The sequence below is a fragment of the Cajanus cajan genome, chromosome 11, assembly GCF_000230855.2.
Source record: "Cajanus cajan strain Asha chromosome 11, NIPB_CcT2T_4, whole genome shotgun sequence".
NCBI classification, from domain to species: Eukaryota; Viridiplantae; Streptophyta; class Magnoliopsida; order Fabales; family Fabaceae; genus Cajanus; species Cajanus cajan.
The window spans coordinates 15,338,150-15,355,348 of NC_138527.1; the positions used below are offsets into that span (position 1 = coordinate 15,338,150).

At 36.6% G+C, this 17,199-nt stretch overlaps 1 protein-coding gene across 1 annotated transcript; it reads left to right on the plus strand.

The window, feature by feature from the left end:
• Window positions 1-4,341: 4,341 nt before the first annotated feature.
• On the plus strand, window positions 4,342-4,833 carry LOC145953398 (uncharacterized). Its single transcript, XM_083067341.1, has 2 exons — window positions 4,342-4,627; window positions 4,691-4,833. Exons 1-2 carry the CDS (start codon window positions 4,342-4,344, stop codon window positions 4,831-4,833), a joined length of 429 nt encoding a protein of 142 aa, XP_082923467.1.
• Window positions 4,834-17,199: the final 12,366 nt, after the last annotated feature.

Below are 17,199 nucleotides of genomic sequence, written 5' to 3' on the forward strand. Positions count from 1 at the left end.
AAGGAGGTCCACCAATACATAGCATGCCCTTGGAAGCTAAGGGTTGCTAAAGAAACCTTCCTATCTTCACTTATTCCATGGCAAGAGAAAAGTTGTTCAACTTTCATTTCCCAATCTAGATAATTTTCAACATTATCTTTGCCATGAAATGGGGGAAGAGTGATGTTGGGTTCCCTATTGGAAGACTCCCTATGTCTATGAGGCCTTGGGGGTCTTTGATAGTAATCATCATTGTGATGACTACTACGGAAGATATCACTTAGAGGTTGGGTATGATGCCCTTCCTCCTCATGAACACTTGATTGAAACATATGCCCCTTACCTTTTGAGGATTTAGGAGAAGTGACTCTTGGTTTTGAACCACTAGCCTCTCCTCCCACAACTAGTCTTTCAAGCAACCTTTTTATTTCTTCATTATTTTTTTCAAACTCTTTTTCTTTTCTTCTCAACTCTTCCTCTCTTTTTATATTTTCCTCTTCTTTTTTTCTTAGGTACTCTTTGAGTTGCCTTAGTTCATCCCTAACACTAGACCTAGTACTACAAGAATTATGACCATGGACACTAGAATGATCACTCATCTTTGATCAAGAAAAGGTTTTCACAAATTGTTTTCAAAAAGGTTTGAAAAAGGTTTTCACAAAGAGTGAGTGATAAAAGAGTTTTCACAAAAGGTTTTTTTTTTTTTTTTTAAGGTGCAAGATAGGTAGGGAAAGGCCTAAGTGTACAAAGTGAACTTTCAAGGGGAGGTGGACTACAAAGAATCACTTAATAACCAAGCCCTATCAAGTAAAAATCACTAAGCCTTTTCTACTTTTCTTACAAAACAATTTGGCACAATAATGAAGTGTGTGTGTGCACGTTACCCCTAGTAGGCCAAAGCAAGCCTTCTAATCGGATTTGGAGACAAAGGTAAAATCCTAAGCAATTATACTACTAAAAGCTTTAAAACATGCAAAAGAAAAGCATTTAAAACATGTTCTAGTCGAGGTCCTAAGTGAAGGTTTTCAAATCAACTTCAACTACACGAACTAAAACCAAGTTGAAGAGGTTTAGAAATGGCCAAATTACAAACCAAAAGAATGAAACCAAGGCCAAAAACAAAGAGGCCGAAAATAGAAAATTTCAAGCAAAAATTATGCAAGACAAGAATTTAAGTCTTCAAACTCCTCCACTTGGGTTCCTTCACAATGAACAAACGTGTTAGACCTCTCCAAGTGTTTGTTCACTCCTTTATGTGTGGTGTAAGTCCCTCCAAAGGCTAGGCTTGGATTCGGTTCACCCCTCCACTCAAATCCACCAAAGGTGTGAAAATTGACTAGAGTGGGTTTTGACCTACAATGAAATTAAAACCAACCCAAAGCAAGAGTCCAAGAAATAAAAATTGAAAAGCACAATTAAGAAAGGCTAAACTCAAAGAGAATTTAAGATGACAAAACAAAAGAGGCCAAGAAAGACAAGTAAAAAAAAATTAAGACTCAATCAAAGAAAGGAAGCACACAAAGAATAATCCTAGAAAGGCACTAGAATTAGGTGAGTGTTTAGTCCACTTGATTAAGTTCTTTTTGTGTTTCGGTCCAGCCAAAGGAAAGTCCCAAAATAAGGTCAAATTGTCATAAGTCCAGCTCCCAAATGCATAGGTATTTGTCCAAGTCCACAAGTCTAGCAACAAGTCCTTTTTGGTCCAAGATATTTTTTGTTCTTTGATGTTGTTCTTTGTTGCTCACGGCAATCTTGTTTTTAATATATCTTGGGTCCGAATTTTTTTTATTTTTAAAATAAGCCCAAATGTTGCTTAGGTTTTGCACTTGTGGTTGGTCAAAAATTAGGTTAAAAAAATTTAGGAGAAGAGAGGATGACAAGTGGCGTTTCTTAGTGGTTCCTTAAGGAATCTTTTTAGTGGAAAAGATTTGTACTAGTTGGTACAAGTTGTTGGCACAAATTTTTTTTTTTTCAGCCACCTCTTAGATTCTTTTAGGGTTCCTTTAAGCATACAAAATTAACCAAAACAAGTGGAATGCAAGGGAAAAGTGGGCAGCAAGTTATATGCATGTGCAAGGAAGCATTTCACACATGGAAACTCAACAAAATACAAGGAACATGCTAGGACTATTTAGCATGCATGAATGACTTCTAAAAGGAAAGATATATGTCACGCCCACTATATAATGCAATATGGCATATTTTGTTCATGTGTTTCATGCAAAGTGTTTGGCACATACATGGAATTTATGTTGACAAAATATAGGAAACAAAAAAAATGACAAAACTTTAGGTGGATTCAAAAATCAAAAAGCATGTTCTTCATGTTCATATGAGACTCAAGAAAAATGAAAAGCATGGCAACCCTAAAAAAAACATGGAAACCTAAAATGGCAAGGAAGGCTCACAAGGACAAGGTGTGAACCCTAAAGCTATTCGGCCACACAAAGAAAGCAAGGAGAAAGAAAATGACCGAAAGCAAAAAAAAACAAGAAGAAGACTCAAAGAAGACACAAAAGTACTAGATGTTACCCTTGAAGAACCTTGGCTCTTGATACCACTTGATGGGTTCCTTCTCCATGAAATGACGTAGAGATGAAGGAGAGGAAGCCTTGCCCTTGATCTAGGTTCAACAAGGAAGACAAAAGGAGATTTTGGGGTGGAGGAAGGAATGGGTTGCGTGAAAAGGGAGGTGTTTGGCGGAAGCTATTTAGGTGATGGTGTTTGTTGATTTAGGTTGGCTCACTCCAAGGTAGGTGGAGGCCACTCTAGGTCTCACTCTCCAAGTGTGGAGAATGAAGGTAGGCTAGCCGAATTTAGCTAGGGACTAAGGATAGGGACTTGAGGCATAAGAATGCTCACTCAAATTCATATACATCCAAAGTATTTACAAGGTGTGGGGTGTTGGGTATTTATAGGAGGGGAGGCATCTAGGGTTGCATTTGGAGTAGGCAAATGCATTTCAAATGAAATGCAAATGAACCCTAGATGCAACTTGGTGGCCAAGGATGGAATCTAAGGGGTTAGATTGGCTACAACTAGGTGCATGATAAGTCCATGCAACCTTTGCCCTCCACTTGGGCCTAAGCCTTTCTAACTCCAAAAATATGTCCAAGACTCACCAAAAATGCGTCACCTCCTCACTAAAACACCCTAGCCCAAATTAAAAAAACCTAATCATCTAAAGCACCCCATAATACAAGGGTAAAATGGGAAATACAAGAAAATAAATCCTATGACTAAAATACCCCAAAATACAAGGGTAAAATTGGAAGAATAAAAATAAAATACTATACTACTAAAATTGGTCATAGTCATGAACCATGTGACGGGTTTCACATGAAGTACCATGGATGGTCCTCCATCACTTTGGCTCCAGGAGTTTGACTTGGACATCCGTGACAGGAGTGGAGCTCAGAATTTAGTGGCAGACCATCTCAATAGAATTGAAAGAGCTGAGGATAGTGCTGACGTCTTGCCCATCCAGGATAATTTTCCTGATGAAAATTTTTTGATTGTCTCTTCTATTTCTGTTTCTTCTACCACCCCTTGGTTTGCAAACATTGTTAATTTTTTAGTGGCTTCCGTTTTTCCTCCCTTAGCATCACGATCCCAAATTGATAAAATTAATAGTGTTGCTAAGCATTATATTTGGGATGAACCCTATTTGTGGAAATTGTGCAGTGACTAGGTGATTAGGAGATGCATACCAGATCATGAGATCGATTCGATCTTGCAGTTTTGTCACTCTTCCGCATCAGGTGGCCATCTAGGCATTCAGAGGACAGCTTGCAAGGTGCTCGAATGTGGTTTCTACTGGTCCACCATCTTCAGAGATGCGTGGAAGATTTGTAGCACTTGGGAGCAATGTCAGTGAGCAGGAGGATCCGGAGACAGTAGATGCCTCAGCAGCCCATGCTATTCTGTGAGGTATTTGATGTCTGGGCTATTGATTTCATGGGTCCCTTTCCTATTTCTTTTGGTTTTTCCTACATTCTTTTAGCTGTTGATTATGTTTCAAAATGGGTGGAAGCCAAACCCACCAGAACTAGTGATGCTCGGGTTGTTGTGGATTTTGTTAGATCTCACCTATTCTGCAGATTTGGAGTACCCAGAGCTATTGTTAGTGATCAAGGCACCCATTTTTGTAACAGATCTATGTAGGCCTTTCTCAAGAAGTATGGGGTAGTGCACAAAATTTCTACACCCTACCACCCCCAAACCAATGGGCAAGCTAAAATTTCAAACAGGGAGATCAAGAGAATCTTAGAGAAGATTGTCCAGCCCAACAGAAAAGATTGGAGTAATAGGTTGGATGATGCTCTTTGGGCGCATAGGACTTCCTATAAAGTACCCATAGGGATGTCTCCTTATAGGGTTGTCTTTGGCAAGGCATGTCATTTATCTGTTGAGATTGAGCATCGAGCCTACTGGGCTGTGAAGACCTGCAACTTCTCCATTGATCATGCTGGTGAGGAAAAGAGGTTGCAACTAAATGAGCTTGATGAGATCCGCTTGGAAGCCTACGAGAATTCAAAATTCTACAAGGAGAAAACCAAGAAGTTCCATGACAGCTTGATAGCTAAGAAGGACTTCATGGTTGGCCAGAAAGTTCTGTTGTACAATTCTCGGCTTGAACTCATGGGTGGTAAGTTACGATCAAAGTGGATTGGACCTTTTGTTGTTACTAATGTTTATTCTTATGGTACAGTTGAAATCAAAAGTGAATCCACAGATAAGAGCTTTAAAGTTAATGGGCACCGACTAAAGCCATTCCTCAACAATCCATCTTTGTTGGATGTTATTGTAGAGGAGATGTCTCTACTTGACCCTACTTCTCTCCCACTACCATGACTTAGGGAGTTTTCTTTCCCTTTCTCCTTCTTTACTTTTATTACACATGTCCAATTCTGTTGATTGTTCTGATTGCTATGATCTTCTGTTTGTGCCACATTGGGACAATGTGTAGTTTAAGTGTGGGGAGATGATGGAAAACACTAGGAAAAGTGAAAGATGAACTTCTCCTAAAATTCTCTCTAACTCGGATCTTCTTCAAAGGAGACTTGGAACTGCACTTCAAGCACTTGAGAAGGATGAATCACGGATTGGAATAGGCCTAAGCCTTGGATGGAAGTATCCAAGCTCAAGCATCAATGGAATGCTCACTTCAAAGAGAAGGAAGAAAGGTGAAATCCTAAGGTTTGAAGGAGAACTCTCAAGGTGACTTTGAAAGGGAGAAACTCGGCCAAAGGCTCTCAAATTTCATTCAATATTCAAAGTGAGTACAATAAGGTGAAGGAGGGAACATATAGCTTCCGAAAATTAGGTGAACACTTGGCGCCACATGAATGGCCACCATGTTGGCGCCAAGTTTTGAATTCAAATTTGAATTTGAATTCAAAACTTGTCACACATGTGTATGACCGGTCCCATGGGTGCTTGGTGCATTTGGCTTTGATTTAGTGTGCATTTAGGTTTGAATTTAAGTCACACATGTTCAGCCAAGGTGGCATAATCCATGTGACTCAAAATGCAACTTAAATGCATGCTAAATTAAACCTAATTTTGCCTAATCCTCTTAAACTAATATTCCTCCTTAAATCCTACTCTAATGACCCAAATACAATGGTCCAACAAATACAATGGAAAGGAAAAATTACAAGAATGAAAATGAGCCCAATATTGGGTACCAAAAGCCCAAAGGCCCATGAAGCCCAAAACTAGGCCCAACTAGCCTATAACCTAAAATGCTACTCTATATGGTCCAAAATACAAGACCAAAATATATGATACCTATACTAACATGATGTATACAAAACATATGAAAATAGCTATAACAAAATATGGCCCATGAAAAGTTCAACCTGGGCCTTCCTAGACCCAATGGGCCCGATGGGCCCTGACAGGCCCAAACCTTCATGTCTAGCCAACTCCTCTTGGTTCTTTGAGTATGTCACCTCTTGCACTCCAAAGCATGATTCCATCATCCCCTCCCTCTTGAAAAGGATTTGTCCTCAAATCTCGAGGATGAATGGAAGAAGAAAAATTAACACCTACATATAAAACATGCAAGGAATAAGAAGTAACATTGTAAGATAAAAGATCATAGATCCTAAGAGGAGTCCTAGTATCTAACCTAACAAAGAAAGATAAAATATTAGACTCTCTAGAAATAGGTTCCTCTTCTAAGCATAACCTAGAAGTAAAACCTAAAAATGTAAGAACACTATGACTAAGACAATGAAAAGACTGATTTTTAAACACTATAATATCTTGCCTAAAGTACCCTAAATGGTATCCTAGGCTTTTCCTAAAATATAAAGAAAATACTACTAAAAAACGTCCTAAACAATTTTGGATTTGATTGTTTATTAGATACTCATAGTCATATAATCTATTTTTGTCTTGTAGGGAAGGAAACATATTAAGTTCAAAAAAATAAGAACTTCCCATAAGATCAAACATAGAATATAGATTATTACAAGTTAGATCTACTAAACAATGTAAACCGAAAATTGGGTGCTTTAGAAAATCCAAAGAAATACTTCCTTCCTTGTGCACCTTCAAGGAAGTAGTATAAGGAGTAACACTAGGAATAGTCCACTCCTTCTTCACTATATCTCTAAGTTGAGAATTCTTGGTTTGAAATTTATTTTGTTTTTCATTCTCAATTCTAAGATAAGTGGCAGCATTAGGACAAGAGTCAAAACTTTTATGAATAAAGAGAGTTCTTTTCAAGTCTTGTTTGGTCATAAAATAACTCTCTTTTGTCACAAATGTCTTAGTGGAGTCCCCTTTATCCACACTCTGTCCTTCTTTCTTTTCTTTGTTTCTTTTCTTTTTCATTTGCTTTTGATCCTCAAACACTTGGGGTGGTGTTAAAGGATTAAAAACAATTTCCTTATTTTTATGAATGAAGGATATTTTGTTAGTGAGGCCATCATGTATAGTTTGTTTATCAAATTTCCATGGCCTACCAAGCAAAATATGACAAGCTTCCATAGGGATCACATCACATAAAACTTTATCTTTATAATCCCCTATAGAAAACTTGACCTTCACTTGTTGATTCACCTCCAATTCCTCACCTTCATTGAGCCAATGAAGTTTGTAAGGGTGAGGGTGAGGAATGGTGGTAAGGGCTAACTTGTTAATCAACCTTGTACTACAACAATTTGAACATGATCCACTATCAACAATGAGAGAACAAGTTCTTTTGGAAACTAAACATCTTGTGTGAAAGATGTTCTCTCTTTGTGATAGTGAAGTGGGACAAGGTTGACTTCCAAGAAGCCTTTTGACCATAAGAAGATCACCATCAACAGGATATAGCTTTTCAATTTGAGGATCTTCCTTACTAGTCTCACTATCACTTGAAGTGGTAGAACTAGATTCATCAAGACTACTATAAATGTCTTGTCCTCTCAAAATCATGACCTTTTTAGTTGGACATTGAGAAGCTATATGGCCTCTCCCAAGACATTTAAAGCATTTGATGTCACTAGTTTTACTACTAGAAGTGACAACATTTTTATCATTTTCTTTTTCTTTTTCTTGACCCTTACTAGAGCTTTTAGAAGAGTCATATTGACCCTCCCTCTTGTAGTTATTCTTGATATAAGAGTTAGCTTGAGTTTTTCCTTTTAAAGAATTTTTCCTTAAATTTTGTTGTTCCACCCTTATACAAAGTTGGACCAAATCATCAAGGTCCCTATAAGGGAGTAACTCAACTCTATCTCTTATATCAAAATTTAGACCACTTAAAAACCTAGCAATGGTCAATCTTTCCTCTTCCCTTATGCCAGCCCTCATGAGATACAACTCCATCTTTTGTCTATACTCCTCAACACTCATATTCTTTTGTTGGAGTCTTTGGAGCTTATCCATAAGCTCCCTACTATAATAAGAAGGTATGTGCCTTCTTCTCATAGCACTCCTCAACTCATTCCAATAAGTGATTGGAGGGTCATTGTGAAGTCTTCTCTCTCTCTCTAAGGAGGTCCACCAATACATAGCTTGTCCTTGGAAAGCTAAGGTGGCCAAGGGAACTTTTCTTTCTTCACCTACTTGGTGACAAGTGAAGATTTGCTCCACTTTCATTTCCCAATCCAAGTAGGCATCCACATCTTCTTTTCCATAAAAGTAAGGGAGATCAACCTTTGATTCCCTCACTTTATGTTCTTTGATGACTCTCCTAGGTGTAGGTTGGTAGTATGCATCCATGTTCAAACTACCATCATTGTTTTGACTTTGAGAATCATTGGAGCTCTTGGTTGAGCTCCTTGAAGAACCTTTTTTATTTAATCTTTTCAAAAGTTTTTCTTCTCGTTGCTTAATTTGTTGAATCTCTTGTTCTAAAGCCATGATTTGTACTTCCTTTTCAAGCTTTTCTTTTTGTTTTTGAAGTATTTCATCATGCTTCCAAAGTTTTAGTGCCTCAACCTCCTTGACAATTCTTTTAAAACTTTTAGGAGATTCAAAGTCACTACTATTTTGGGAATGTAGACTCATGATTAAGCAATAAGATTTTATATGCTATGCAAAAAGTTATAAAATGTTTTTGGTATTTTCTAGGAACAAAAATAGCACTTGGAAGTCTAAGTGTACAAATTGCACTATCAAGGGAGGTGAGCTACAAAGAGCTACTTAATAACCAAGCCTTTTCAAGTGGAAATCACTAAACTCCTTTGTGGTATCTTTGATTCCCAAAAACTTTTCACAAAAATTTTGAATGCTTTTTCACAATTTGTTTGTTTTTGAGACTAAACTAAGCGTGAGCAAATAAAACTACACAAGTCTAGACGTTTATAGGCAACAAAAATAAAGCAATTAAGTACAAGAAAACTTAAAAGAAGCAAGTTAAGCAACTAGTCGGATATCCTAAGTGGAAGCTTGAAACATATGAAATTTCCAAGCCACTTCCACTAGTACTACACGTGAGAGTCTATCAAGGATGTAGATATACCTGACCAGCTTCTTAATACTCCCTCCAAGCTTTACAAATTGGTTTAAAAATACAAGAGAATTGACAAAAATTAAACTAGCCTAAAAAGCAATAAAGTGGCGGCTTTGGTGACCAATTAGTGGCGGTTTTGTGTTCAACTTTTCTAACACTTAACCAAGTGTTTAATCCACCACTAATCCTTCAATATGCTGCTCCTGGACCTGCAAAATAAACACAACAAAGAGGTTAAGGTGGCTGCCTCACAAGGTGAAGGAATTGGTCACTCAAGTGAAGGAGATTTAGGAGGATTTTGGTCACTAAATTAGGTCAAATTTGGTGATTATAGTGTCCAAAATTTTTCCTACTCTTTGTTGAGCAATGCTTGATCCTTGAGCAAGGATTTAAGGCCACTTCCAGCACAGGAAATTATTGAAAGAAAACTAGACAAGCAACAAAGCACAATTTGGAAAGCTTATACCAAAATTAAGAGTAATATGTGTATATGACAAGACTCAAAGAAGTTCAACAAGTAAAACTGGAAAATTAAGACTCCAAAATGAAGCTAGCACTCAGTTAGAATGAATCCTAGATAGGTACTAGAGTAGATGAAGAAAACAAAAAAAAATTTGAAAGCAATTGGACAAGTATAGCAAAATTAGTAGCCAAAACAATAACAAGGAACCAAATGAATTTTCACCAATGTACACCTCTCGGCTTTTGTATTTTAAATTGTATTATATATATTTTTTTTTAATTCTTTCTTTTTCCAGTATCAAATTAAGATTCCAGAGAGTGTTTTTGCCTTTTATTTCAAATTTTTCTAAGGTTCCAAGCTATAGAAACCGAGAATACAAATCAGCCAAAAATTAGGTCAAATTTCAAGTGAGAATGATAAACTAGTGCACTAGTTTTAGGTTTTGGTTTGGATTCTTTTTGAACTATTTTTCTTTTGAACTTTAGGTCTTTTCTTTTGTTTTAGGCTCTGTTTTATCTCTGTTTTTCAGCCTCTAATTTTTTTTAAAAATTGAATCCACAAGAAAGAGTGCACTAGAAGTAGAATTAAGCACTTGAAATTTTGAATCAAAATTTTTTTTATAATATTTTCAATGGAAAGTGATTTGAAAACTTAAGAACACAAAGGAAACCTAACTCTAAGGAAACTTACTAGAACTAATAGCAAGTTATGAACACAATAAGGTAAAAGAAAAAGCACATATAGGAGGCAAGAACAATAGGTAAACCGAAAGCAATATATGGACACAAAACTCAAAATAAAACTAGGTTAAACATGCTATTCAAGGAATTTGCAACATATAAAGACTAAACACAAACTTCTAAGACAAAACATAGATTCAAAACCAAAATCTAGATGCAATGCATGAGGTCCAATCACGGACACATACAAGGAATGGAGAGACTCAAAATAAACTCAAAATTAGCACAAAGCAAATAGTTCCTAACAAGTTGATTATGGAAGAAAAATCAAGACAATCAACAATGGATCTATGAACTCAATAACATCAAAATATAGATCCGAATTTTGAAACTCAAACAAGACAAACACAAGAACACACAAAGACACAAGAAGAACACGGACACAAAAAGGATGAAGCAAAACTTATCTCCTTGAAGACCTTGCTCTTGATACCAAAATTGATGGAAAACACTAGGAAAAGTGAAAGATGAACTTCTCCTAAAATTCTCTCTAACTCGGATCTTCTTCAAAGGAGACTTGGAACTGCACTTCAAGCACTTGAGAAGGATGAATCACGGATTGGAATAGGCCTAAGCCTTGGATGGAAGTATCCAAGCTCAAGCATCAATGGAGTGCTCACTTCAAAAAGAAGGAAGAAAGGTGAAATCCTAAGGTTTGAAGGAGAACTCTCAAGGTGACTTTGAAAGGGAGAAACTCGGCCAAAGGCTCTCAAATTTCATTCAATATTCAAAGTGAGTACAATAAGGTGAAGGAGGGAACATATAGCTTCCGAAAATTAGGTGAACACTTGGCGCCACATGAATGGCCACCATGTTGGCGCCAAGTTTTGAATTCAAATTTGAATTTGAATTCAAAACTTGTCACACATGTGTATGACCGGTCCCATGGGTGCTTGGTGCATTTAGGGTTGAATTTAAGTCACACATGTTCAGCCAAGGTGGCATAATCCATGTGACTCAAAATGCAACTTAAATGCATGCTAAATTAAACCTAATTTTGCCTAATCCTCTTAAACTAATATTCCTCCTTAAATCCTACTCTAATGACCCAAATACAATGGTCCAACAAATACAATGGAAAGGAAAAATTACAAGAATGAAAATGAGCCCAATATTGGGTACCAAAAGCCCAAAGGCCCATGAAGCCCAAAACTAGGCCCAACTAGCCTATAACCTAAAATGCTACTCTATATGGTCCAAAATACAAGACCAAAATATATGATACCTATACTAACATGATGTATACAAAACATATGAAAATAGCTATAACAAAATATGGCCCATGAAAAGTTCAACTTGGGCCTTCCTAGACCCAATGGGCCCGTGGGCCCTGACAGGCCCAAACCTTCATGTCTAGCCAACTCCTCTTGGTTCTTTGAGTATGTCACCTCTTGCACTCCAAAGCATGATTCCATCAGGAGACTGTTTTGGTTATATGCTTTTAGGGTTTATTTGTTATTTTTGGGTTTAGGTTTTATGTTTAGTTGTTATGTACCATTTTGCATGTTTCTCTTTGATTTCTGGGTTTTGATAGTTTATAGGCACTTGCTTCACTCTTGGATATGAGTTACTTGATGTTATATGGATTGAAATCCCTGTCTTTCTCTGCTTGGCAAGTTGATTATGAGGTTTGAGAGGTTGAATTGAATGTGACAGATATACCCTGTGTGAGGATTTGAGCCACTCTCTGTTCTTTCTTGTGTGTTATGTCTCTTGATTACTTGCACAGTTGCCTTGTCTTGACTATGTTTGATACTTCTTGATTCACATGCATGTTTGGATATGATTAAGGCATTTTTGTTCTTATAAGCCTCTGGCCAAATAAGCCTACCTTGAATTAACTCGCTGAGCCTAATTCCCCTTCTTTGTTTGAAGCTCATTACAAGCCTTAAGCGAAAAAGCATGATTACCTTAACCTTAGGGATTTTTGGAGCTTTGGAATTGTTTTGGGAATAAGTTCTTGAATAAGTGTGGGGGTGTCTCATTGGTTATGGTATTTTGGCTAGTTGATTCTTCCTGCTGTATATGTCTTAGTGTTTCATGATGTACTGATCATTCATCTTTAAAAAAAACAAAAAAAAACAAAAAAAAACAAAAAAAACAAAAAAAAACAAAAAAACAAAAAAAACAAAAAACACAAAAAAAAACAAAAAAACAAAACAAAACAAAAAACACAAAAAAAAAACAAAAAAACAAAACAAAACAAAAAACACAAAAAAAAAACAAAAAAACAAAACAAAACAAAAAAAAATGAAAAAGAGAAGTTGTTTGAGGCAAGAGAAAGAGGATTGATTATCATAGAGGTCATTAGAGGTTTTTGGGTTTCTTTCTTGTGCGTATTCTTGACTTATTCCCCATTGCTCTTCTGGTTCCTCTGGTTTGTAGTTACTTATCCCATATATTATCCTCTACCCTGTCCTTGGCCTCATTACAACCCTAAAAAGACCTTTTGATACTTATGTGCTTGTGTGTTGGGTGTTGATTTTAGAGGCTTGCCAAGTCTATCTGTTTCTTGTTTTTCATGAGTGCTTTGAGAGTATATAGTTGCTAGACACTTGAGAGATATAGTGATACAGTGCATCTTGTGAGGTTCTATTGCTTTTGATTCACCTCTTGAGCTGATTGATTGTCTTGCCATATTTTGAAATGCTTAGATGATTTCCATAAGTATCTGGTTTCTCTGACTCTTTGTGTGTTGGGTGTTGTCTACTCCTTTTCTTTTCCCAGGATTCATTGAGGATTGTGTAAATCTATTTGTTTTCTTATGTGTATTCTTGTTTCTGTTGTGTCACTCTCTTTGACGTCTCTGGAATTGTTCCTTGCTCTGCTTTTTGATTTTTCCTAGGAGTGCAAAAGGCTAAGTGTGGGGGAATTTGATGAGTCATTATTTCCCCTTATTTTCTTACCTTTCTATACTTATTTTAATATCTGATTTGTGCTTAATTGTTGATATTCTGCACTATTTTCTATTTAGGCTTTAATTAGACCGACAATTCATATTTTAACTAATTTGAATTTTCTGAATCTAATTATTCCAATTTTTATTTTTAGGGCAGTTTAATAATTATCTGGGCTTGGAATTAATTTTTGGACTTCAAGAGGACCTGCCACGTCATCTTCCATGTCAGCACCACATCAGCAACCTACTTGCATTTTTGTTAACCTTGTATTGTTCATTTTCGGGCCAAACACATCCAGATGGGGGCCCAATTTCGTTTTAGGTCATAGGAGTCTAGGGCTGACTTGGCAGCCACTAGATGAATAATCTAATGTGACTACGTAGTGGGGCTGCCTTCTCTTTGTTTTCTTTACGTTTTCCTCTCCTGACATTGACGTTTTGGGCTCTCCTTCTCTTTAGTTTTTTTTTTGGTTTTGCTCTCTGTAGCTACAGTTCACGTTTTACTCTCCTCTCCTTTTGTAAGCATTTTCATTTTGTATCTAAACCCTTACATTGAAGAATACATATTATCCATTTTCTTTCTACTCTCCTCTCTTTCCCTTGCACTTTTGTTTTTGTTTCTGTTCTGTTTTAATAGAAGGCTAAAATCCCTTTGGGTTGGCTTCTTGTTATGGATTGTAATCTCTGTTTGAGGTTGCGTATGTTTGTATATCTCTGTTCTGCTTTGTTCTTCTTTATTTAACCTCTGTATCAATGTATCCATGCTTAATGGGTTGTGCTCAATGCCACAGTTGCTTAATCTGTGAAGAGGTTGATGTTGTATACGTTTGCTTAATTCGTGTAGGGAAATCTTGAGTTAATCTTCGCTTAGTTGGTTAAAATGGATGGAACAAGGATTAAGTGGTTAATAGAGTAATCTTATTGTGAACCAAGGATAAAAGAGTTACAATCCGAACAAGGAGCCAACCTATTTTACTTGCTGTGTTATCTGCGTTTTATTATGTTATAAGCTAAAAAAATCTGAACAACCAAACCCCCCTCCCTTCGTGTTTAATTTAAGCCTTTTACAGAAAAAAAATGGTCCTTGGGAGAAGACCTAGGACAACTTCCTAGTACTGCATTTGAATTGTTTTATTTGACCGGATACGGCTTCGATCAAAACTCTCATCAGACGCTTCTTCCTGTTAAGTGAGACGAAGCAATTCCCAGCAAGGTTTTGAATTTGACAAATATAATACATATTGTTATTACTAACCTGTGTAGTAGTGTTTCAGATATGTATAAGAACAAGCAAAACTAAAGCATGAAGCAAGGTCGAGCAAAACAAAGATCAGACAAAACAAGCCAAATGATAGAAGGATCATGACTTGTGCACCAGATGACAACAAATACCAAACGAAGACATGTCAAGAACAATCCAGAGCGCAATATAAGAAATCAGAAACAGGAGCAAAACTAGACCAAGATAATGTTGGCTCAGCACGAAATAAACATCAGATGAAGCTCAATGGTCAACCAAATAAAGATCAACAAAACAATCATCAGTCGTTGGATAACACAAGACGAAGAAACATTCCAGATGGAATAAAAGTCAGTCACCTTCTAGACTGATCAGATGAGATGACAAAGTGAAAGTCTAACTCTTAGATGTAGACTCAAATTTCCAGATGCAAACAAAGCAAGTTGAAAAAGTGTCTGAAGTCCACTAGTTACAACGAAGAAAATTATATATCATCTCCATTCATAAGAAAATAACACGGAGTTATCAGAGATATGAAAAGAAAAAAAGAAAAATTCAAGAGCGCGAATTCACAAGTCAAAGTTGCGTGTGTCAAGACAAGTACACCTACTTTTTAGAGAAAGGTAACGCCTCCGCAGCTACAATGACGGAAAAAAGACAAACATACCTAGGTCATGATAGAAGTTAGAAATAAAAGGGAGCAAATTATGCAAAGGACTTCACGTAACACATATTTAGTAAGCAAAACATTTAATGCAAAATCAAACGCATTAAATGAAAAAGATCTGTGTAGCCATGAACGAGCAATCATCTGCACCAACAGAAAGCTCCACCTCAACGGGCATATTCAAATTTAAACAATGGGCAGATTTATCACAAGGCTATAAATAACAAGACTGAGAAGAAACGAAATAGAGAAGAGAAGCAACAAGCAATAAGAAAAAACAAGCATAAAAAATAATCTCACAACTCTTCTTTTTCAGATTTGAATATTCGTGTAAAACTAAGATAGTTTATCTTAGTGAGTGTAGAAACTATTCCATCCTTTCAGTGAGAGTTAGATACACACTCTAAACACATTCTTGTAAAACTAAGGTTGAATACCTTAGTGAGTGTAGAAACTATTCCATCCTCTTTGTGAGAGTCACATACACACTCAAAACAACAATCGTCTGTAAAGCCTGAAGAGGCTTGTAAAAGAATACTTGGACAACCAGAAATGGTTTAAGAATACTAGCGCCAGCAAGTGAAGTTGACGAACCAAGAGTGGTTGAGAATACTCGGGCAACCAGAAGTGGTTTAAGAATACTAGCGTCAGCGAGTGAAGTTGACGAACTAGAAATGGTTAAGAATACTTGTAATTTATTGTGATTAGTGGAACCCTTCATTTGAAGGAGACTGGACGTAGCTCAAAATGAGTGAACTAGTATAAAAACTCTATACATTATTATTTGATTTAGAAAAGCAATTTTACTTATATTGATTTATTACATTGAAAAACTTTGTGTATTGCTGCTCATTCTTCTAAACAATATTTAGATGAAATTACATCTGGTTTACTTACTAAACTATTTTTGGGCAGACGATAGATCTTCATACACAAAGTTTCTTTTAATCAATATCGCTCATTCTTTTGAGTACTTGAAATATTACTTTCTAACGGAAAGAAGCACCCTCGCGAAAACATTTTTAAAATCCTTCATTCACACACATTCAACCCCCCTTCTGTGTGTTTTCCACTAAACTTCATTTGGTATCAGAGCTTGACCCCTAGGGTTGAGCATCTAACATTGCATGGGTACAATCAATGGAAAATAAAGGATAGGCGGTGAATCGCCCACCTATCTTCAGAGGCACCAACTACGACTACTAGAAACAAATATAATGATTACATTCTCTGATGCATGCCATATAGACATGTGGGAGGTTGTAGAACAGGGAGACTACATTTCGTTTGACGAGGCTGATAGAGAGATACCCAAGGCAGCCTGGAATGAGGGGCAAAAACAAAGATTCATGCTGAACTCCAAAGCCTAAAATGAACTCATGTGTGCTCTGATTGAGGAAGAATATACCAAAGTGCACAGTTTCAGAAGTACCAAACAAATGTGGGATACCCTAGCCATAACCTATGAGGGATCCCTGGAGGTAAAACGCAACAAGCTAAGCTTGTTGGTCCGTAAGTATGAACTCTTCAAGATGGAAGAGAACGAATCTATCCAAACTATATTTGGAAGATTTCAAACTATCATTAATGAATTTTCTTTTCTAGGTAAGACCTATGATAATTTTGATCATATTGACAAATTGCTTCGTAGTCTACCCAGGAAGTGGTGACCCCAAGTTACGGCCCTGAGAGCAAATAGACTTTTTTTCATCTAATAAAAATATTATTTTGAACATTTAAAAACTGTGCAAGGTTGGCTTAACAAAAGATTTTGTATTTGAGAGTTTATCGTCTGCACAAGGAAAATGTTTCTTAAAATAATAAGTTAAGCAAGTGTATTTTCCGTTTGACGATAGTTGTAGTGACAAATAAGTAGTGGACAAAATTTTCAGTATAATATATCAGCTAAACAAAATTGCTTCTAAGAAATAGATAAAAAGTGCAAAGAGTTTTATACTGGTTCGCTCAACCTAAGCTACGTCCAATCTCCTTCAACCAAAGGGTTCCACTAATCACAACGGATTACAAGTATTATCAACCACTTCTAGTTTGCCAACTTCACTCGTCAGCGCTAGTATTCTTAAACCATTTCTGGTTCCCCAAGTATTATCAACCACTCCTGGTTCGCCAACTCCACTCGTCAGTGCTAGTATTCTTAAACCACTTCTAGTTTCCCAAGTATCATTAACCACTCCTGGTTTGCCAACTTCACTCGTCAGTACTAGTATAACTCTCACAGAGAGGATAGGATGGTT